At 37.1% G+C, this 24,539-nt stretch overlaps 1 protein-coding gene across 2 annotated transcripts in view; it reads left to right on the forward strand.

Moving 5' to 3' along the window:
• The window catches only part of TOX (thymocyte selection associated high mobility group box), a 180,628-nt gene that overhangs the window by 120,715 nt on the left and 35,374 nt on the right, over window positions 1-24,539 (forward strand). For both annotated transcript variants that reach the window (XM_072151845.1, XM_072151846.1), the window contains one exon: window positions 18,901-19,179. In XM_072151845.1, the coding sequence (XP_072007946.1) occupies window positions 18,901-19,179 (279 nt within the window). The remainder of the gene's footprint in view (window positions 1-18,900; window positions 19,180-24,539) is intronic.

Genomic DNA, 24,539 nt, shown 5'->3' on the forward strand with positions numbered 1-24,539 from the left:
TGTACTGAGAACAGGGCGGATTAAGGTTGGACCCTTGCTGCAAAATCTGGTAGGGGGCCCCAACTGAATGTAGCCCACACAGTGGTACACATTACTATTTAAAATTAATATTATTAATATAGCACATCTTCATTAATATTAATATATTGCAGCTCCTGAAAAGCACACTGCATGCAGAATGCGATTGAGTACTTTATGCTTTCATTGCTTGAAGGCAGGCGCATGTGTGGCATGGTGGCACTGCCGCGCATCACTTCCAGCAACACCACCACACATCACACCAGTAATGACGGATAATTATGGCGGGGGGCACTTCTGAGTAAGGTGGTGGGGGACCAGGGGCGCGTGCCCCTGGAGCCCTCCCTACAATCCGATCCAGAACCTGAATAAATCACTATATTTTTCCAGATGAAAAGTTTTATGTTGGTAATCAACATTCTATGATGTTTTCAATGATATTTGGGTTTCTGATTGCTCATTCCTTTACTGTACAAAATTTTAAAATTGGAAGGAAAGGTGAGAACAATAATGTTTAACAATACAATTATTTATGCATCCATCTTGAGGGCTTTCTAGATGTGCCAATGTAACTATTAAATAAGCCAACAGATAAAGATGCTCTATGAATATCCAGATTTAATTCCTGGAAAGAGTCAGAAAGCTCTCAAGGTCGGTCATCAGATTCCTGTAATTCTTACACATTGTGTGCAATAAATAAGCAGACAATTTATATGCAAAAAAGGCTAACAATTCCAACAGTTTCACAGCTTCTCAGCACTTTACAAGCATTATAGCTTATCTACTCAAATACAGGGGTGTACAATAATAAATCTAAGGTTTAGATTTGTGGTGACAAAATATTGCGTAGAATTTCAGAATTTGGGGGGTTTTGTATGGTCATTTTTAAGGAGCATATTTTATTAAAAGTTTATGTAATGTGACGTGTAATTTTTTTATTATATGGCATTATAAATTCTAAAATTAATGGAGATTTTGATTCATATATGTGGCTTATATTTTATGAATAGCAGAACATGTATGCCCTGTTTTCAGAATCTGCAGCATGTCAGTAATTCGTGTGGATTCTAAGTGCGATCTTTGCATTTCCAACATGTGTTCCCAGCCTTTGGTATGAAATACTGGATGAGATAATAGCTTTCCTTTCACATTGAGGGGTTTTATCACACACTGGCACGTGGTGTAAACCCTGCCCCTCCTGCCATGTTAGAAGTTTCTAGAGGCTCCGGGGTCCTGATATATCCAGGGGATAGCAGGGCAACTTTGATTAGTGTATCCTGGTGCAGGCTACAGCTAATGTACAGGAACGCCCCTTAACGGCCCACTATGTGGTCATGGTCCCTTCTCACCCCCCTCCATGCCCACTTAGCTTGGAGGTGGCATAAGGTGGATAATAGTCACAATTTCTGGTCGCACTCCAGGAATTACAACTATTTCAAGGCTTGTTTGTTAAATAATTGACGTACAAGCACTAATAAATGCTTTAGAGCGGTCTAAATGAGCTCCAAAAATTGCACCAAAAACACGTTCAAAATAATTGTATAGAACACGTCGGAAGCCAAAAACCATTTTCACATTGGGAGGAAAAAAGAGACAAGTTGTGAAGGTTGGGAAGTTTTTTGTGTTGCCGACACTCTGTAAATTGGGCAAAATTGGTGCAAAATACAATACCTAGGAATTGCATATCAAAAAACTACAATATAGCATTCAAACATTCCCTCTATAGTCTACAATGAGGAATACAAGGAAAACGAAATACATAGGTAGCACTGCAAAAAGCTCTTATAGCCAAGAATAAATGGTTAAAATATATTCAGCCAAATAACACTTTACTGAGACTTTGCAATATACATATTAGCTAATATAAACTCTAGTTGAGAGGGCATTGACTTTGACATCACCTGAACAGGTGTCTCTGTGACCAGGATATTTCCATAGAGAGAAATTTACATATCCTGTTCATTGTGTTCACGAGGCCGTGTATTAGCCAAAGACATTGCACAAGAACATCTCCCTATGTTGATAAGTAATTTATTGATTCGTTCAACAAATGTTACATGGTGTCCTGTTGTATCTTCTAAAATAAACATTCAGAATGTTTGCCTATCTGTCTTGTACTTAGCTATATTACATTGTGGCTTCCTATGACACTTCAGCGAGTATAGGTTATACACTGTATACGGGTTTATGTGTTTTATTTACAGTTTTATACTCTTGTTGTGACTTTTTCCTCTGTGGATTTTTTTTGTGAACATAAATTGATGGTAAAACGAAAAGTTCAATATAGTCTCATGACAGATTGCTGTTATAACAACCACCATGTAGATCAATGCACCAATAATGTGCTGAAGAGCACGACTGTCATACTCTGTTAAGATGATGATTGGTTTGTCATTATTTTTATTAATACTGATGATTCTCATTTTTACCCATAAACAGTTTTGTATTGAATGAGTGATAGACACTTGTATCTGAGAGAGTTTTTTCACATAATCACCTAACATGTGGAAACAGTCCATGTGCTTCTATAATGTTCTCTGAGGTTAGGACTAGAGATTAGCCCGCACGACCCAGACATATTGCTGCACTGGCCAATTACAGCCAACGCTAGTAAGTAGGGAGTCAATTTGCCTGAATGGCTGTACGGCCGACAATCCTGCAATATGTGCGGGTCGTGCAGGACATACCTGGACCCCAAGTCCCAGGTCCACTCATCTCTAGCTAGGACTTCTAATCATGGTATACATTTAGTATACAACCTCTATAACCCTACAAAAACAGGCTAAGTATCTACTCCCTTTATTGTTAATTCTTGCCTGTTTACCTACAAAAAAAGTTACTTCCAAAGTCATATACAAATTAGCTGATAAGAGACACTTTTGGCTGAAATGAGTCACTTTTAGAGGATGACGTAAAAGCATCACTTCAGGTGCCCTTATCTTGGGCTCTACAGCACCTCTAGCTATGTTTTGGTATCAGGTTAGAAGCTTGTGGTTTTTATATGATACCAAAGCATGGTTCTATGTGTTGTAGAGCTCAAGAAAGAAGCCTCTAAAGTGATGCTTCCAGTGATTGATTTTAGTCAAAAGTTTCTCTTCGCAGCTCATTTGCATGTGACTTTGAGAAGATCTTTCATAGGTAAATGGACAAGTTTCAAAATAAATTTCTACCTTGCTCTGTTTTATATTTTCCTTTACTCTTGTTTACCCCCTTTTTGTTCAATAAGACATGAATTTCCCTTAAATTTACCATTCATGTCCCAAAATACAGTTATCATGGAATTGCTGCATTAATGTGCAACTAGTTGGACATGACAGTAGCAAAGTTCTTTCACAGTTCTTTTTCCCATCTAACATTTATGCTGGGATCTACCTTTTACACATTTTTATGTGTTTAAATAACATTCATGAGTAGTTTGCTATATTCTGGCAAGGAAAATATTTGGTTGGATGTCTACTTCTAAACCTCCTTACATTTGTTAAATTTGATCACCTGATGTAGAAGGACATCGACTTCCGTGTTCACCCATAACCCTTAAACACAATCAATACGTTTTATGGTTCTACTTCAAATTGAGACCTGAGAATATTTTTATGACTTTCCCTCATATAAAGTTAATATCCCACCTCTCTCGCAATGCTTGTTAAGGAGAGTATATCAATGACGGATAAAGTTCGGCATGCCAGATCCTTCTTTTCCCTTAACCAGGCCTGCTGAAATCGGAGTGGTTTGGCTGACATTAAACTGTAATTTATGAAAAGATTTAGAATGAAATCCCATAGATTGTCATAGGTTTGTAGCATCACACCTTCTCCAATTTTACGCAGTCCTAATACAGTTTTCAATGTAGAGTAGAAAGAGCATGTCTTTGGAAGATGTTGACCGAAAAATGGTATTTTGACCGAAATAAGATTTTTGAATAGTAGAACACTGGGCAAAAGTATTTAGGGGTCATTTATGTTTATATTTCTTCCTATTTTTTCTGTCTTGTTTTTTGGCACATTGCAATTTTTGTTCCTTTTGGGACATTTTGAAATGTCCACCGGACATTTGTTTTTCATCAGTAAGACACATTTATCTTCTATTCTAGATGTGCTAAATATCTCAAATGACATTTATCATTTCAAATCTGCTATTTTTTTTTGGACACAAAAAATCCAGACAAAACCATACTTATGGAAAACGTAGAAAATGGAAAGAAATGACTTGAGACATTTTTGCGACATTTTTCAAACATGCAACAAATGTCTCAAAAAGAGATTTAAAAAAAAACATTTAACACAAAGAACAAGTGAGATTGATAAATTACCAAAGTAGCAGATGTAACAAAAGACAGACAAAAACTATCCAAAACAAACAGAGATAAGATAAATGACCCCCTTTGTCTTCATCACAATTTGGTTAAGTTCAAGTGTATAAAAGTAAAGTTTTCCTAAAGAAGTATACTAGTCTGGTAAACTTATTATATAGAATGTACCAAGATACAGAATAGCCATGTTCTTTGCCCAAAATAATTTCTTCTTTATAAGTATACCCACTTATAAACCAAGTATAGTTTATATTCTCAACAATATTAAAATCACAATAAGACTTTTCTCTTTTCTCCGTATTATAATGCTTATTTTATGCTCCTGAAGCCACAGACTGACTTCCATTGACCGCCAAAACAATAATTACCATGCTGGCTGTTTTAATGTTCTGAGATGTCAGACATTCAGCTTGGGAGGCTTTTAAAACTGACCTCACTGCTACTTTCCATTCATTAAAGTCCAACCTTTGCTTGCTGGTCACACAGGATAAATGAAGTTTCATATAATGTTTGCTTAGAAGAAGATTCATTGTTTGCTTGACTGTGAATTATTAGAATATCCACTATTTGTCATGCCAATCATCATCTTGAAAATCTAATTTACTCGTCTAATTCACATAGCCAATGTTTATAAATGTTTCTGTCAACACAGCGATCTCGGGGATTAAAAGAACATTACTACATTCTGGTTTCTGGAACCTGATGTAAAAACGTGACTTTCAAAAGAAGTCCAATATGGGCGATGGTGAAAAGACCATATTAGTTTATAGAAATGTTTTTCATGTGAACGATGTTTCTGCATGCACAAATCTAATTAGAGTTCCCGGCGTAAAAGGTTGCAAATGCATTTCTCCAATGGCTCAATTAAAATGAGCACTTCTAAGCTCTATCCATATGTTACCATTTACTGCTTCCTTACAGCAGTCTTCCATGGAAAGAACACTTTTATCATAGACAAATAGAGCGGTGGCAAACCTGATACATGTTTATAGTGGTGGAAAGTTTCTGTTAATTGTCTTAGGAAGAATACATTTACCATAAATTGTGTCCAAACAGCCAGATTAGACAAGAATAGCACCATGCGGCTCCATTTTTTCCTTCAGAAATATTTAAAAATCCATACAAACTGCAATGGACCACCTTGTAAGTCAATGGCATCTTATAAGTACAGATTGCATTCATCACAGCAACTAAGAATATGAGACAGAAATCAAACAGAAATCAAGGCGCCAACATAAACAGAGGCTCGGTCAATAAGTTATCCACAATCATGAATTTTGTCACAGTCTATCCCATTATTAAATCTGTCTTGGTCATGAAGTCTGTCCCGAGTATAAAGTTTGGTTATGAAGTCTGTGCTGGATAGTAAATCTGTCTCGGCCATGAAGTCAGTTTTGGTCAGGAAGTCTGTCTTAGTCATGAAAGCTAGCTTGTTCCTAAATCCATCTTGGTCATAAGTCAGTCAGTTATGAAGCCTGTACCAGTTATGAAGTCTGTCTTGGTCATGAAGTCTGTCTTGGTCATGAAGTCTGTCTTGGTCATGAAGTCTTTCTCAGTGAAAAAGTCTCTCTCAGTGAAAAAGTCTGTCTCAGTGATAAAGTGTGTCTCAGTGATAAAGTGTGTCTCAGTGATAAAGTGTGTCTCAGTTAATGAAGTCTGTCTCAGTTGATAAAGTGTGTCTCGGCCATGAAGTGTGTCTCGGCCATGAAGTGCGTCTCGGCCATGAAGTGCGTCTCGGCAATGAAGTGCGTCTCGGCCATGAAGTGCGTCTCGGCCATGAAGTGCGTCTCGGCCATGAAGTGCGTCTCGGCCATGAAGTGCGTCCCGGCCATGAAGTGCGTCCCGGCCATGAAGTGCGTCCCGGCCCTGAAGTGCGTCCCGGCCATGAAGTGCGTCCCGGTCATGAAGTCTGTCCCGGTCATGAAGTCTGTCCCGGTCATGAAGTCTGTCTCGGTCATGAAGTCTGTCTCGGTCATGAAGTCTGTCTCGGTCATGAAGTCTGTCTCGGTTATGAAGTCTGTCTCGGCCATGAAGACTGCACTGGTCATGTAGTTTGTTCTGGTTATGAATGTTTTAAATAGGTAAAACATTAAATAAATTCCTGTAAAATGATGTGATTTTATCACAGATTGTTTATGGGAAAAAAGTAGGATGGACAGATAAAATTGTTGTATAGTAGATTAAGTAAATTACAAAAATAGTAAATTGGTTAAAAAAATTGAAATTAGAATAATTAACTTTTTTTTCCTTGAATATTCCAATTTACACTCTAATATGCTACATAGATAGATTGATAGATTAGATAGATTAGAACTTTAATAATCACCAATGGGGAAATTATTTTGTTACAGCTCATTTACATTAAAAAATTCACATAGCGTATAATACACAACGTCTGAATGACAGAACTTTCCAATATAAATATAAGCTAAAATAAATATATGCATAAAAACATAATACAGTGAATGTACCCCAACGTGTTATCTATTCCTACATCTATATGCAACATCAATACATGGAGTGCAAGAAAGATATGTTTGTGTATTTTTACAGTGGAAGGACTTAAACTATGATCCTGATCTCCATATTGTGGGGGGATTATGATTCAGGTAACATAATAGATACATGATGTCATTGGTGTTATGTTAATGGATGTGCTGACTGGGAAATTGTATGCAGTTGCATCTTTTCAATCAAAACCCCATATAAGGCTGTAGCGCTGTACATGCAGTGATAGTGCCATCTGACTCCAAAGTAATTTATCTATATTCATCAACATAACCAGCCGATTCATCAAAGTCTTGTTTGAAGAAAATGTGAATAATTATGTATATTAACATGTATAATTTCTTTACATTTTTTAAGTCAATGTACAGCTCTCTTACAGTCAGATTATACTTCAAGCAAAAAAAAAAATTTAGTGAAAGTTAGGTCGGAGGCTTTTCCATGCAATATGGAACATTCCCTGTTTTAAAGTGTATAAAATTTAGGATGACATTATTGATGACATTTTAGTTGAAGAAATATCTAGAATTCTGCATATTTTTATAGTTACATGGTATGGTTGGAGAAGTCACAAATTCCCAGGTTCCTACTTATTTTTTGAATTCTAGCTAAAACATACCTTTATGTCAATTTATGGAAAATGTACCTACTCGGGTCTTATTATGTTTCACTTTTTTAAGGAATGTTTCATTACTTTTATGATTGTTGTCATGAGTATGACATTGGATTTAATATTTGCAATGTTGACCCACTATACACCAGTCTCCCATATAAGGATCTCATACAGGGTTGGACTGGACCATCAATGTGCCAAAGAATTCTCCGATGGGCCCAGACTCAGACACATTATAATGTTTCCCAAGATCCAGCAGAAGACAATCTCTTTGGAAGTGATTGTTGGGGGTCACTAGGGTCTAGGTCTGTGATAGTTCTCAAATATTATGTATTAGTAGATCTTATTGATTATAAATCCTACATGGTTATTTTATGGATGGATGATGGGCCCTAAAGATCACCACCTCTGATGAGCCTATGTTACCCCACTGTGATACCGATCTCACTACATTGTTAGCTGCCAAAGTTTTAAATATCTTAAGCAGCAGACTTCATGTGCTATAAGCAATAATGATGTCATTGGAATACAAGGACTAGTGTCATAGGTTGAGGAAGCCCAAGCAGCCGGGGTGCAATAAGTATGCCATGGGCCCTGGGTTGTATGAATAATATAGCCCCTACATATCTTGAATTCACTTACTACATTAGAATGGTACTAGAATCAAGCTTCTTGGGCAATGGAAGATGTGTCTTTTCTACCTGCTTTCAATCTGCGGTTTCCGGACATTTGGAGGACTTTGCAAGGTCATGAAATGGCTTTTATGTACATGTTTATTAAAAGCAGGAACAAATTTACAAGGATTTAATGGGTATAGGTCCTTTGGAGTCTAAAATTAGGTTTGTGATTAGGGTGTACATGGGTCCCCTAGAAGGCTTGGTCCCTGACTTACCGTCCAAACTGCCTATATTATAAACCACTACTACAAATCTTATATGTGTTACTGGTATACAGGGGTTTTATTTTTGCCAAAAGAGGTCCACAAAAAGGGCAACGAGTCAACCATCCTGTTTCAACTGGAATGTCCACCATTGTTCTGCGTCAGACGGCAATGCTTTAGATGGTTTGCCGAATCCATTTGCTGATTACAGTCATCAGTTCTTAAGACTGATTTTGTAATATAAACAATTAGCAGTTCACCATTTTTTTTTTTTACTATTTTAATTTTCTCGTCTTCATTTATCTTGAACTCATTAGATTGTATATAGTCTACTGTAAACATTGTTTAACATGAGTCACAGGGATAACAAAGGTCAATGGTCAAAGTAGCGCCTGCAGTAAAGGGTAAATGATCTGCACAGTTCATAAAATGTAACAATATGAAAATCAATCCGCTAATTCCAGGATCACTCCGCAAACAGTTTGCTGCTTTTCTCCTGACAATTAAAATTAGTTCAGGAGAAACGGGAGAGTGAGCGAATAATTAATAGATTAGCTCATTATTTACCTACATGTGGTAAAATTAGTGTCTTCAGATGCTAATTACTTGATGCGAGCGGCTAAATTAGTGGACACTGTTACAGTGATACAAAACCGCTACACAAACCTATTAGCTAAACATACAGATTCTTGTGTAATAATATATTATCTACTATTTTGCAGGGGAAAGTTTTAATTACGGCAACCTTTAATCTCTAAATAGCATGTATTATAGATAAAATCCCATTTCTTCAAATGGCCTTAAGTTCATAGTTTTAAGCTAAAGTTTTAGAAGAACCAAAGAGCCCTTTTAACAACGACATTTTTCTAATTTCACGGTTCACCGATCAGTCAGTAAAGATTTAAATAATTCAGAAAGAAAAGCCTATTCTGTTTCTTTTTCGGAACTTTAAATCAAGGGAAATTGTTTGACGTTTAATATGTTTTAACCCTTTTAATAACCGTTGGTGATTATGTTGGTTTAAGGAGACTGTTATTATAATGAAGGTGAATAGCAGTCAAGGACTTTTTTGATTAGATTTTAGACCTTTACCCCTTCATATAAAACATGAAAGCATAAAAGGCAGAGTAAGGAAAATGACATTGTATGCTCTTTTATTTATATTTAAGTGTATAGAAAGAGATGTGCGCTATCTTCAGAGTTTATGTTGGAAACCCCTCCAGCAACTATATTTTATGAAGGGAGATCAAAGTCCATTTATACTTTTCAAAGAAGACTCAGTATAATCAGAATAGTGCAGGAGAATCAGAGGACAGGGCAGATGCTGCGAACTCTACATGTTAAACAGGGTATTCTTTTAAGCCATAATCCATGTATTTCTATTCCCACTGTATTTTAGTCTTTTTTTAATTATTTTTCCTTTTATGTTACTGGTCAATGGGGAACAACATATTTAAAGGAAATCTACCATCAGGATCAAGGATTATAAACCAAATACACTTACATGCTTGTGTGTGCCCCTTTATCAGGATATGCTCTTATTTGAACTTCTTATGCACTCAATTTTTAAGAAAATATGCTTTAAAAGCTATGCAAATGAGCCTGAGGGGCTCCAGGCTCCATTAACTTCTATAGAGAGTGGAGCCCCACAAGCTCATTTTGAGGCTTTTTTTCGTAATAACAAAGGCATAAAAAGCTTAAAAAAGAGCGGATCCTGACGAAGGGGGCACACACCAGCATGTAGGTCTCCTTGGTTTATAATCAATAATCCTGATGGTAGATGTCCTTTAAAGGAAATGGATCACCAGAAAAGAGCATATTCTGATGACTTCATATCTCCGATCAATAAAAAAGTACAATGTCCTGCAATTCTCACTCTTACCACTGAGCTTTTATAATAAAGATTGAAACTTCCTAATTTTGTAGGGGTTTTCTTTTCGCAGTCACCATTTTTGTATCATATTCATAACACACAGATGGGGAGATTTAACATAGGTGTCTGAGAGCAGAACTGTTCTAGTTGTCCCAAGAAACCAATCAGAGCTCAGCTGTTATTTTCTCACAGCTGTTTATAAAATTAAAGCTGAGCTCTGATTGGTTTCCTTTGGCAACTAAAACAGTTTTACCTAAGACACTTCTGATAAATCTCCTCCAGATAGGTTTAGAATAGAAGCTAACACCTCCATAGAAAAGTCCATTATTGTCATCCACAGGTGATTTCATCGTTTTTTTTTACTCCTCCTATCTGCACAGAGCATTCCTAGAAAACTCTTCACATTGTAACAAACAAGTTGACTCACTGTTGCCTATTACCATGAGGCTACTGTAAAGAATACACACATTTAGAAAATATCAGCTCAATGATAGAAAACTCCACTCGGAAAACAGTGATTCTCCATGTGAAATGCAACAAATCGGTTTCCACACCAGATGCAGGTAAAATGTATTTTCAACTTTTGTGATCTTCATAATAAGTTAACATTGTGCACATTCAGACCTCAAATATGGTTGAAGGACTGGTCTACATGTTTCAAATGTTTTCAAACAACCTTAGTCATGGCTGAGGGTGTTTCAATACACTCAAAACACATAGTCAGTCCTTCAGCCATATTTTGGGCCAGAGTGCACAGTGTTAATCTTATTATGAAGATTACACAATAAAATTGGAATTACATTTTAACTGCATCCGGGCCTGGTGCTTGGTGTCTCTTATATAGCAGAAGATTTTGTAGTTGCTCAGGGACATAAGCAGTCACACCACCTGCTGTGGAACCACTTGTTCTGGCCATGGCTCCTGATCTTTACAATGATTATCTTTAAAGGGAACCTGTAATCAACAATTGACCTAGTGAACCACTACTAGTGTATTGTCAAGCAGCTGAAAACCTTCTAGTTTTTGTTTCTTTCATGATCCAGTGTGATGGTATCATCCAGAAAATCGACTTTAAAGTGAGATGTAAATTGGCTGTGTAAAGTCAAGAAGGAGGAGAGTTTAACACTGAAGTCAAGGTGGAGACCTCTGAACGCTTCCTACTCTGTGATTGACATTGTGCATCGGACTTTAGGAGATCTGGTTAGGGATGTCTCTGGATGTAGAGCCATCAATTACAGTTAAAGGAGGCTTTCTGAGGAAGACAGAGCTTGACTTCAGTGTTAAAATCTCCTCCTCCTGGACTTTATACAACCAATGTACATCTCACTTCAAAATAGATTTTCTTGATGATACCACCACACTGAGTCATGAAAGAAAAATGATCTGGAAGGTGTTCGACTGCTTGACAGCATGCTGGTAGTAGTTAATTAGGTAAATTTCTGGTGACAGGTTTCCTTTAACGCAGTATAAAAAATTCCTCACTTTTTCTGGACATATCCAGCCAAAAATAAACATACAAAAGGACTACAAAGGTTTAAGTTTATCGAAGTATGGCATGTAGTCTATTTTTTATTAGACCTAAAACGGGGTTGAGTACATCTATTGAACGGAGCTGTCACCTCAATACACTGCTAACAGACATCACATTATGTACAGTGCACTCAGCTCCTCCTATTCTATAACAGGCTGGATAATATGTACAACCCACTGAGCTTTTCCTGCTCTAAAACATGCTGTACTACGCTATATAGTCTACTATGTACAATCTGCCTAGCTTCTCCTGCTCTATAACGTGCTGCCTGCAAACACTATGTAAAATCTGCTCAGCTCCTTCTGGTCTATAACATGCTGCCAGCAGATAGGATACTATGTACAATCCACTCAGCTACTCCTGCTGTATAACATGCTGCCAGCAGATAGGATACTATGTACAATCCACTCAGCTACTCCTGCTGTATAACATGCTGCCAGCAGATACAATACTATGTACAATCCACTCAGCTACTCCTGCTCTATAACATGCTGCCAGCAGATCAATGAGCATTTTCATGGTGACAGGGTTCTTTTAATGTTGATCTTCATGTGTGTCTAACACATATCTGATTACATGGTCTGATAACTTTCAATGCACATATGTTTTTTTCTCACATTTGCTCTTTGTTAGGCACGTGCCGCTGCTCTGTAACATTCTGCCTGCAAATCACACTTTGCTTTCCACATGACAAGTTCCCTTTAAATTAGAGTCTTTATTTTCTTGATACTTTTATCTTTTGGCACAAAGACTATTATGTATTGATTTTTCTAATTGCCTTACATTTCAGACTATTGTTCTTATGATGAAGAAATTTGCATTGCTTGAAGAACAGTAGAAGTTTCAAACAATAATATCTCAAATCAATTCCTTTCAAAGGTGTTAGAAAAGGATAATAACTCAAATTGATGCAAATTTCCTCTGGGTAAATGAATTGTTGAGCGATAATACGTATCCTTTGACTGTTCAGTTACCATATCTAGTGCATCTACTCGGCGTAGGTCATATATAGTTATACAGTAAGTCCTATAGGAGGAGATTTATCATAAGTGTCTGAGGTAAAGCTGTTCTAGTTGCCCATGGAAACCAATCAGAGCTCAGCTTTAATTTTATAAACAGCTGTGGGAAAATGAAAGCTGAGCTCTGATTAGTTGCCTGTTCTGATAAATCTCCCCCATAGAGTCTATCACCTGTGTGAATGATAAATCGCATATGTTAGAACTGCTTTATTTTGCTTTATTGGTGGAGGCTTTTACCCTAAAGCAATTAATTCCGACAGTAGGGTCCGGTCTGATCGCAGTGAATCTCTGCCATGATCTTTTTAGTAGCCTTGGGGACGGTACTCAACAACGTTCAGTGTCAAGCGATGACAGACAGGGGTAAATGAAAGGGTTTCAAAGACGCTTCGCTGTCTCTTGCTGGAGCTGGCATTCATCCAGGTCTTGCCTGCTAACACCATAGAAAGCAGCAGCTGGTGAGTAACATTAGCAAGCAGGGCCCGAGGGCTACCCATGTTCCTGCTCTCTGTTCACCAACTGCTATTCTGTAAAACAGCTGGATCAAAAAAGATTCAGTCAAGATGTAGTTAGAGTTTTATGTGTACAACTGTTTTGATATAGATTGTCTGCTAGAGGCAGAGATAATGATAGCTTTGCAAGTGAACATATTTGGCTGGGAGTAAAACTGGTGTATTTATTTTTATACACTGCTTGCTCTGTAAGGCTGCTGCGAATTTACAGGAGAGTAATCCTACACGGTGGACGACACACAGAGACTCAAGTGATTTCGCTGAGATCACAACAGGATTTAGTAATCTCCCGCAGAGCAGATCTCCCCGTATCAGAGCACTTCAATAATACAGGAAATCTCTATCATTGCCTTTAACACACACAAACATATATACAGTAGGGGAACCTACTAGATATTATTTCAAAGAAAGATTGAATCCTGATATGTATTAGTGCAGTTCACTGGCATCACAAATGACAGAATATCAGACACGGCATTGCTGGGATCTGACCCCCAAAACTATAATAATAAAAATTCCACTGCTATAGTCATTGTACTTGGTGTTATGATCAATGATTGTAAGTATTGATATCTTTATTTCACTATACACAGGTTGTTACTAGTGTTGAGCAGACCCAAACTACAAAGTTCAGGTTTATACAAAACTTACTTCATTAGAACTTCAGGGCCAGGTTCGGCAAAACCTCCCACCCCACCCCGCTGGCATCGGGGGCTGGGGTCGGCTCAGCTTCCTTCATACTGTCACCGATCACGAGATTGAACTCTTTTAATGCCGCTGGCACTATATCACTTTTATATGTTTATCAGAAAACCCTTTAAACATTAAATCAAATGAAAGGGTTTTCTCAAAAAGACAGCCCCTTTAATAGAATTAAAGGTGTTTGTCTTCTGAAACACCCAGCAATTAACTTATAACATGTGAAGGGGTTTGTGCCCATGTCTATACTCTAACATGGACATGTGTAATTAGTAGTCAGACTGACATTTATTGTAAATCTATTTCAATGAGGGCTATTAAAATGCTAAATTTTTTATGCTGTAGCCAGAACCTTAAAGGGGTATTCTCGTCAGGGCACTCACATTCAGTTTCATTAATTTGCCATATATAAACATTTCTTCAATTGGATGTTATTAAAAAAAATGTTCCTGTGTGAAGATAATTTCTCATAAATGTAATCATGTTGTCCCTTAGAAACAAGACTGTGTCCCTGGATACGGCCACCTCTACTGGAGAGATTGTACAAAGAAACAAAAAGTTTTTGTATATGAAATGTCCGGGAGTTACTGCAGGTCCCACAGCCGTCCTGTGGTAATGAATGCTGAATCCTGGTGGTCCGGCAGGGCTCAATAGCGCATGTCTGGCCACCGCTCCCAGGGTGTGACGTGGTCGTAACCGAGGAAGCTATCTGGTTTCTAAGGGACAACATGGCTACATTTATGAGAAATTATCTTCACACAGGAACATTTTTTTTATTTACATCCAATTGAAGAAATGTTTACATATGGCAAATGAATTTAATTAAATGTAAATGCCCAGATGGGAATACCCCTTTAAGGACTCTAAGTAGTAGGTGGTGCTCATGGTTGGGTTCTCACCCCAGTTTTCATAGAACTCACTTAAATATTCTGCCTTACCATCCAGAATCGGCATACTTTATGTAAAGATCCAGATCTGACTTGACAAAGGTTCCCTGATCTATTTTGCAATTATTTACTAATGAAAATTTCACAATATTTTACACTTTTATGCATAAAATAAATAAAGATAAAATATTTTGGTGTGTGCGTGTTTCAAATTCCACACGTTCTCAAGAGTCTTAGGGGTTTCCTTTCAATTATAAGTATTATACTATATAATACACTACATAATAGTTGGGGACCTGCTACTGGTTTTAGCAGTGGGTCCCAGCATTGTTAACTTGCACTACTTCCCCGTTAATAATCAACCCCAAAGAAAAATGAGCATATACGATTCCAAAAAGTTTAAAATACATAACTTTATTAAGAATAAAAGTGAAAAGTGAAGGATAATGGATAATACCAAGTCCAACTAGATAACATCACATATGGTAGATATACATGTCAACTCATAATCAAAACACTGGAGGAAAATCCCAATCCCAATAAAGTGCAAGTGCCAACTATCATTGGATACCATCCGTGTCCCACATATAACTACTACATTAGCGCACAGAATTTATTATAAAATCTTACCCATAGTGATGAATTAAAGCAGTTGGACACCCCAACGCACCACTTGCTTCCTCAGGGGCCCCTGTGAATAATGTTTTGTCATATAACATTTAGCTAATTGGAGAAAAAGCCTCAGTCCAGTTTGCCTGACAACGAACAAGTAAGTTGTTATAGTGTAATCTGAGAAATATGCAAATACATTTTCTAGGGCGGGATAAGGAAAACATTACCTTGTAGCTACCTTGTAAGGCAGCCCCCTTAACATCAAGCATGACTTTCATAAAGCCTAATAAAATGATGTGGGATAAAAGCCAAACCAGTATATCTATTCCTTACTGTATACAGCCCAGTTTCAGTGTGTTTGCATAACATCAGTACAGTGTAGGAAACTGGTTTAGCTGAGTGAGAGGCTACAGGCTGTGCCAGGGATGTAAGAAGATTTTTTAAGTAGGCATTGGCATTAAAGGCCACTTCTACAGGTATGTGGAGACAAAGCCATTGATGCTCCACTAGCGGACCATCTGTTCATACAAAGTCTATAGCAAATATGAAATATCCCAAATTCTTTTCATCTTTCTATACAACTGCTTCCAGTTCTAAGTACGGGACTTGTTATTTATGTAGTTCCATGTTATATTTTGGCACATTTAATAAACTTGTACCTCTTATTTAAATACATAGACTAGATTCCAGTTGGAGAAAGTCTTACTTGTGTCCTTCCATCATTTTTAGATCGAGCTGATGCTTTGCAAATATAAAAAAATTATCCACATGAAAATCTATCATCTTATTCCATAATTTTACAGTATGAAAATGTCTTTGCTTCTTATCTTTAGGGAATTATTGTAATTAAATGATAACTCATTGCCTATATTCCTCATGCAATAGATACATAATGTATTTTCTTGGTCAGATATCATTTCATTTAAAAGTATTCATGCAACACAATTCCCCAGAATAGATATGAAAGCCCATAGTTTAGGATGAAATGTTGGTGGAAAATGATTATAATGAGTTCAGAAATCATTTACAGAATAGTTTGGGGGTTTTTTTTGCCACTAGCAAATGCCTTGTTTTATTATGTGAAATTTAGGTGACACAGAGGTCTGAACAAATTTATTAAACTTCATTGGTTTTCTGTGCTGTGTCTCGGATAGCAGATATTTCTGGTACAATTTAAGCAGTAAACATTGTCTTTACTTTTCAACAAAATGTACTAAAATGCAACTTTACAGCAGAAAAGTTGAAGCATATAGCTAAACTAGAATATAAACTCTTTAGCAAAATTAACTCTTTAGTTTAGCAGACTTATATGTCTATGATCTGGTGTAGGGACTTTAAAGTGGATCTGTCACACCAGGTTTTACCTCACTGACCATCAGGTAATGTATGTAATATCCTTTGTAGAATTCACTTTTTTAGGTGAAATATCAAGTTTCCCAACAAAAAAAAATATTCCCCCAAATCAGGCAAATATGAATCTTCTCGCCTCATAAGACGTGTTAAGTTTAGTTGTTGCAGCGGTAGCATCACTTTAGAAGACCCTATCTTCTGTTCTACAGAACCTAAAATTGTTCTTTTAATGATACGGATGAAGTCATCTTAAAGATACTGATCTCATCTGGCTTATTGCTTTGTGATATAAAAATCAGCTAAAGACATAGCTGGAAATGCAAGCTGCAGATAAAGATCCAGTGTCCAGTTCTGTAGCTCAGAGAACTGTAACTTGATGGGATCTGAAATTTATGAGATCCAGGACTTTAATATACCACAAAAAACGCATGTTTTTAGGTCTTATAACAGATGATAGGGCCTAAGGAAATGACACTACCCTTGCAACCTCTAAACTGGACTCTTTTCATGTGAAAATGGGATGAAAAGAGTCACGTTTGACCGAATTTGTATACGATTATCTTAAAGGTCACATAAAATACAGAATTCTACAAAGGATATTTCATATCCTACCGGAGGGGGTTTATAGTTTGGTGGGGTAAAACCTGACAACAGGTTCCCTTTAAGTTACTGGTGCAAAGCCTGAAAGTTTGCAATGAGATTATAGTGACTCCTTCACTGCATGATAGCAGCTTTGTTCCAGATGTTCCAATTCTCTTAAATAATACACCTTATTGATGATACGTCTTGATTCTTTCTGACCAGTCACTACTTTGGACATGTGACCTTATAGCATCAGATTGGCTCACTTGATGCCAAGACATCAAAAAAGATACAAAAAAAAGGAACTGCAAAGTAGCCAGTACCAGGATCAAAACACCTATTCTGTATGCTGTATATATATCTTAGCTAGCTCAAATGTCTCAGAATATGGTTATCTAATTACTGAAAGAGAAAGTAAGTCAGCCATAGCAAAGATGGCTACTTTCTTATGGCTCTCCGCTATGGCTTACTTAGAGGTATTCCAAGCAGGGATATAAGTCCATATGCTTACCTACATATATTCTTATGAGTATATGGTTGTTGTGATGCCTCAACAGTAGCCACTCATAATGGTAATAAAAGGTGTTTGTTGGCAGAAGTAATGAGACAACACGTTTCGGGAATGTATTGTTTCTCCTTCAAGCCCATACAGTTGCAGGAGGTCATTATTCTTGTTCAGCTGCTGTATGACTATTGGCATGTTACTATTGGGGTCAAACTAAATTTGACTTGTAATTCAAGGTTTTACTGCCACTATATTCCTCTATTCTGTGAGTAATCATACCTAGAAACTTGTTTTATACATCCAAGAATCAGACAACTATAAAGCCTAAAGCTGATTTTCCTCCCAGGATAACAAAAGAGAAGGGTAGGGTTTTGGAACAGATGACCACAAGCCCAAGGACATCACTGAAGTATCCGTAGGATGAGTAATTAATAGATGATTTGTGGGGGGTTCAAACACAACGAGTAGAGCTGTGTTCCTCCGACAATAGTGTATCACAGCCGATTGGTGGGGGGATCGCAACTCCAGCAGTCATCTATTAACAACCTATACACTGTATTTTACAAATATCATTATATAAATATACACACAAAATGGCTGCATATCCAGTCTGCAAATTGTGGAACCCAAGTGATGCAACATTTCAGTCTCTACTACGTGTTCCTCCTCAAGCATAGTACTGTAATCCCATAGCATTGAAGAAAACATTGCCACACGTGAATAAATAAACGTACAAGTTTCATGGACTAAATACACTGGAGCACAGAAATATTTTTGGATATATTGACCATTTGCCTTGGATTGAGTAACCGTTGCTTGAACTCTGTTGAAATATACACTATTTTCCTATGACCAAAATGCTAACTAAAAAAAAATATGTCAATGTGAAAATGAACATGATCATTAGAGCTGAATGTAATTCTGGGTCGGTGCACATATTCTATTGTTTGCATTGTGTATTCTGCACTGAAATGCACTGATTTTGATAACCTTCCCTTGTTTGTTCAGATGCAGGATTTGCAGAACTCAGAAAGGAGTCAGTATTCTTCTCACACACAAATGGCAGCTATGAGACCAAGGGTCCAGCCTCAAGATATACGACAGACGGCAATGATGCAGCATGGTCAGCTGACTACAATTAACCAGTCACAACTCAGCGCTCAGCTTGGCTTAAATATTGGGGGAAACACTGTGGCACATAATTCCCCATCGCCTCCAGGAAGCAAATCTGCTACGCCTTCACCATCTAGTTCAGTACATGAAGATGAAGTAGAGGATACGGCAAAGGTATAAAGGATCCTATATCTTCTTTTTAACTGATTGAAGGAAACATTATCAATGTTGCCAATAACTATGTTTTTATTGTAACAATGTTAACTACTTAAAGGTCCTCTGTCACCAAATTTTACCCCATGAATCTATTAGTCCCCTCATGTAGGGTATTACATGTCCTTTATAAAACTTCCTCGTTTAGGTGGAATCTTACCAGTCTCCAACAAAAAAATGATGCCAGATTTATGTAGAATTTAGTAGAGAAGATTTTGCCTCTGATGAGCCAAATAAGCCTAAAGGAGGAACGTCACTTTGGTCGTCCCTATCTTTGGTTTTATTGACAGGGACAGTCCAAAATGCATCCTAACATTTGAGGAATAAAACCTTGCAAAAGGAATTTTAGAGGGAGTGCAACAAATACTTTATGTAATTGATTGGGAAAAGTTCCAGTATCTGAGTAGAGTGACAACCATACAGTACTTCCTGTTGTCTTCTCAGATCTTTAAGTTAGAGGAGTGCTGTCCTAAAAGAGTACAATGGGTGCCATTATCCCACTCCATGAATTCCCTCCAATAGAATTTTACAATATCTCAATTACTTGTGAAATATGTGTTAAATGGGTATTTTTCAAAAGGAAATGATAAGTGAAGTGGTACATTGAAAAAAATGTTAGACTACTCCTATAAAGGACATCTATGTGTCCTACTAACCAGAAACTATTCATCACAGGACTTATTTTATTTGAACGCGATTGCAGCAATATAGAGTTATACAAATTATGCCAATTAGTCAGAGCGCTTCGCTTACAATGTATTCACTCCCCATTACTCTATAAGTCCCACCTGGTCCTGCCAGGACTTGTATTGTAGGGGGGGGGGGGGAATAAATTACAAGATGAGGCGCTTCAGTGTTGTAGCTGGAGCACCACAGACTAATTAGCATAACTGTATATTGCCAAAATCGCTGCGTATTGAGTTAGAATTAGAGAAGTCCTCAGGAACTGGTTAGTAGGACATGTCTACCATCAGTAACACTGATTGTAGATGTCCTTTAAAGTGAAGCATCACTTTTACATAAAGATGTTTTATCTATCTATTAGAAGTGCATATTTTTTTAGCTTACATTTATGTGCAGTGATGTGATATATGGAATCCTGTTAGAATACCAGATTTTTAATTAGTTGACTGCGATCCAAACACGGTGACATTTTCCATGGGTTCCCCCTCCCTGTAGTATATTCTGCACAATTGCACTAATTTTCACTGCAATTATAACATTCTTCCTGTGCTACTATAGTAAATAACTTATGCCTCTGCCATATGTCATGCAGGAATGCTAACTCCATAAAGGACAAAAAGCTTGTGCTTATGATTAAACATAGGCTAGGAAAAAAAAAATATGACTGAGAACCTGAGAAAGTAATTGAAAGACTGCAGGGTAGAAAGTAACAAGATTTGAGGATCTCACCGTTAAGAACAAGATGCATATGCTTGAGCAAACATATGTCTCCCACAACAATGCCATGTTAGGCGTGTATGTACTAAGATTTCTGTGCCAAACTAAATTCAGAGCTATGCCAGTGTACAAATAAGTTGAATCTTGCACATTTCCCGAGGCAATGCTGTGTCCTCAGATAAAAGTCTCAGAATATACAATGTATGAAATGTTACATTGTATTCAGTTTACTTTAGTCCCCAGTTCAGAAGTGACACGTGTATAATTACTCCTAATAATTAGTTGTGGTTATGTTTTCCTCTATTGATGATAATTGGTAAAAAGCAGTCAGTCGTCATGCAACAATTCTGGAATAAATGTGACTTGTGGTGGATCTACAACTTGCAGCATGGCTTAAAGGAAATCTACCATCAAAATCCAGCATAATAAACCAGGGACACTTACTTGTAGACCCAGACACTGTGACTGTAGTAATCTTCTTATATTTGTTATCCATGGCCTCCTTCCTTCAAAAATCAACTTTTAAAATTATGCTAATGGATCTAAAGGATTCCTAGGGGGCATTACCAGAACTCAGTGCTGTAGCTTCACTCCCTCTGCTCCCTCGGCACTTTCCACTCCTTCTGCTTGCTGTAATAACACACAGTAGGAAGAGGAAAGTGCTCTAGTACTGTGCAACAGCCTGTGAAGCTACAGCATAGAGGGACTCTAGTAACACCCCTCATAGCACTACTTACTCATTAGCATCATTTTATAGGTTGATTGTAAGAAGGAAGGAGGCCATAGATAACAAATATAAGAATATAACCACAGTCACAGTGCCTGGATCTATGAGTAAGTGTCCCTGGTTTATCCATGCTTGATGGTGTTAGATTTCCTCTAACATACAGTAGCAGAAATCAAATCTCTTTAAGGGGTTAACTGCTGTTAAAGGGGTTTTACCACTTATAAAACAAAGTTTCCCCAATGATCAGGAAAATTGGGGTCTCTGATCCCTAATTGATTGAAGTAGTCTACGCACTGGAGGTTCACTGTATTCGATGTTCTCCATCAACCACGTTGAATTGACTAGGGCTGTGTTCTATATAGTTTAGCTTATATATACGTTATATCTTATATATGCATTTGACCTGCCCATCTTGTTGTCATGTCCCGTTGGGATCCCTGTAATCCCTAGTAATCAGACACGTATCCCCTAAAATGTGGACAGGGGGATATGTTTTTAAAAAAACAAAATGATTTTTACAGGATGTTTTTTAATTGATCAACTACCTGTGATCAGTATCAGATTAATATCAACCACCTGATACCCCCTGGTAATCAGCTGTTTTGAAGGGGTCACAGTGTTCACAGGCTACTAAATAGGCACATGTGACCAATTGATGGCCAATTTGGTATTCAGTCCATCCAAGTCATTGGGCCTAAGACACAATACCATTTGCAACCACTTTACAGTAAATGGTGCTGTGATCGTGAAAGAAAAGTGCAACTCTTGTTCAAAAGTCATTGTACAAACAAGTCTTTGTAGAGTGATATATAAGTCATTTACATTTACTCTATAAAATAACATCTGCAAACTATTACAAGACATTTAGCCTTATTTTCGCATAATGTGTTTAACATTAGCATATACATTGTTACATATAGAACAAAGCTACTAGCACTAGTTTTATGTGACCACAAGTAAACAAAAGACACAATTGTTACCATGAACAAGACCCGATGACTGCATAATATATTATTCTTCGGGCGTAAAATACTGAATGGACAATGGTATCACTATTTCCATATAAATAACTCATTTTAATATAATTGCTCTCAAATTGCTATCACATGCAGAAATCTATTTCTAGGAAAGTTGATCATTGTACATTTTTTAAGGCTAAACTTTTTATTAAAATACAGGTACCTCTGCAGATACTGGGATAATAGGTTCCACTGGATGGTAGTATAAATGAATAATGTCGGCCTCCTCTTCACTAGAATCTAATTAGTTTGTTTTCATTTTTTTTTTACCTAACTTTATAAATAAAAATGTCTTAAGAGCTATTTTTGTTCCCAGTTGGTAAAAAGTTCTCAGTTTTTGCACTGTAAATTTATTTATCGAGGGGATTGGGGATATGTGTCTGATCACAAGGGTCCCCAGCAATCAGGAGAAAAGTGTAGGTCCAGAATTGTGCTTTGTTTATAGGACACTCAACACTCTATGAGATTTGTTCAGCAGTCCCATAGAAGAGAATTAAGGCCGTGATGAGCACATGCAACGGTGATCCATTCACTCAGGGGCTCTTATGATAGTTGGGTCTACATGAACAAGACCTTTGCTTCCTCTCTTCTGATTAATGGGAAAGCCCCTTTAGGCCTATTGCCCATGAGTGAGTTTGATACCTGCATCAAACTCGCATCGTGTGCTTGCTTGAACGTCTGTCCCGAATTATCATAAACCGGAACTGTACTTAGCATGTCAGTTCCAGTTCAGGTCGGACATCCCAGCTTTCAAACAATGCGAGTTTGATGCAAGTTGCAAGCATCAAACTCACTTGTGGACTATAGGCTTTATGGATGAAAAGCAGTGTTGTTACACACAAATGTCCATTGTGGGACAAGCTCTCTAAGTTAATGTTTTGGCAGTGAAACACATCAATTAATTACTCAAGTCGCAAAGACAAGATGAAGTGGTGCCATAACGAACAATCTCTATACTTGTACAATGTATACTCATCTACAGCCTAGAGTGAATGTGGAAGCGAGCAGTGGTCTTTATGTCTGTTTCTTGTTCAAGGTCGCATGTGAGGACAAACTGTCTGAATTATCTCTTGATATATTATTGGTCCACGTAAAATGAGCTTATGTAGTTAAATTGAGTTACAAAGTTATTCTAAAATCTATATAATGTTTTACAGCTAAGATATACGGTAATTCTATCAGAACAAACTAGAATAGAATGACATCAATCTTGACCCAGACAACATCATAAATACTGGCAAGTAAATTCCTCCGAAATGACTGAGTTATATTATATAGAAATTTATCTTGCCTAAATGTATTGCATATCCATCACGGTGAAGCATACTGAATAGACATCAATCCTAATAACATACGTAAGAAAAATTGAATCAGGAATCTGCATTACAGACACAATTTTAATGCAAAAAAGATACACAGTGTTTAACCTCTTGTATAAATTGAAGTTTTAAGACTATGAACACATTTGCATCGATTTTATTTGCTCTTTTATTTTCTAAAAACAAAACCAAGCACCTTTTTAAATAGCCTTTATTAAAACATGTTTACAGTTATGTTGCTGTAGAGCCTGTGCAACTGCTTTGTATAGCTTGTTGTGCTGCTGCTCCTTATAAAGATTTGATGGTAAAAAGCTTGTGACTGTTTTGGGTTGATATCACCTGTGTTTCATGCTTTCCAACGTTCTTTTTTAGAGTAACTCAGTATAGGAGGTGTTTGCAGAAAGGCCTGGAAGTTGTAGATAGCCGTATAATCTGTATTAGAGATGAAAGAAACACAAGTATTTACTCAAAATAGATTTGTCAGGAGAACAGAATAATTCTCTACAAAATCTAATACAAACAGTGGAACATCGAGCAGATATCAGGATTTGTTGTGATGGATATAAGCATATCAGTCTTTTGTTATCAGTATTTATTGAAAAAAAACAGGACATGCTTAATTTTTTCAAAGATTAGACACAGGGTTCTGTTTTTAGGAATGTTAGTTGCCAAGATAAGACATGGTTCAAGAGACATTAGTAATAGACGTGGAATACATGCTTGATTTTTGATTTCACATAGTGTCAAATGATAATATGATACAGGTTGTCCTGACTTATGGGCACCTGACCTACAGACAACCCCTAGTTGAAGAAAGACCCCTCTGGGGAATCTCTCTGGATGCTTTCCTTTAGT

The sequence above is a fragment of the Engystomops pustulosus genome, chromosome 5, assembly GCF_040894005.1.
Source record: "Engystomops pustulosus chromosome 5, aEngPut4.maternal, whole genome shotgun sequence".
Lineage (NCBI taxonomy): Eukaryota > Metazoa > Chordata > Amphibia > Anura > Leptodactylidae > Engystomops > Engystomops pustulosus.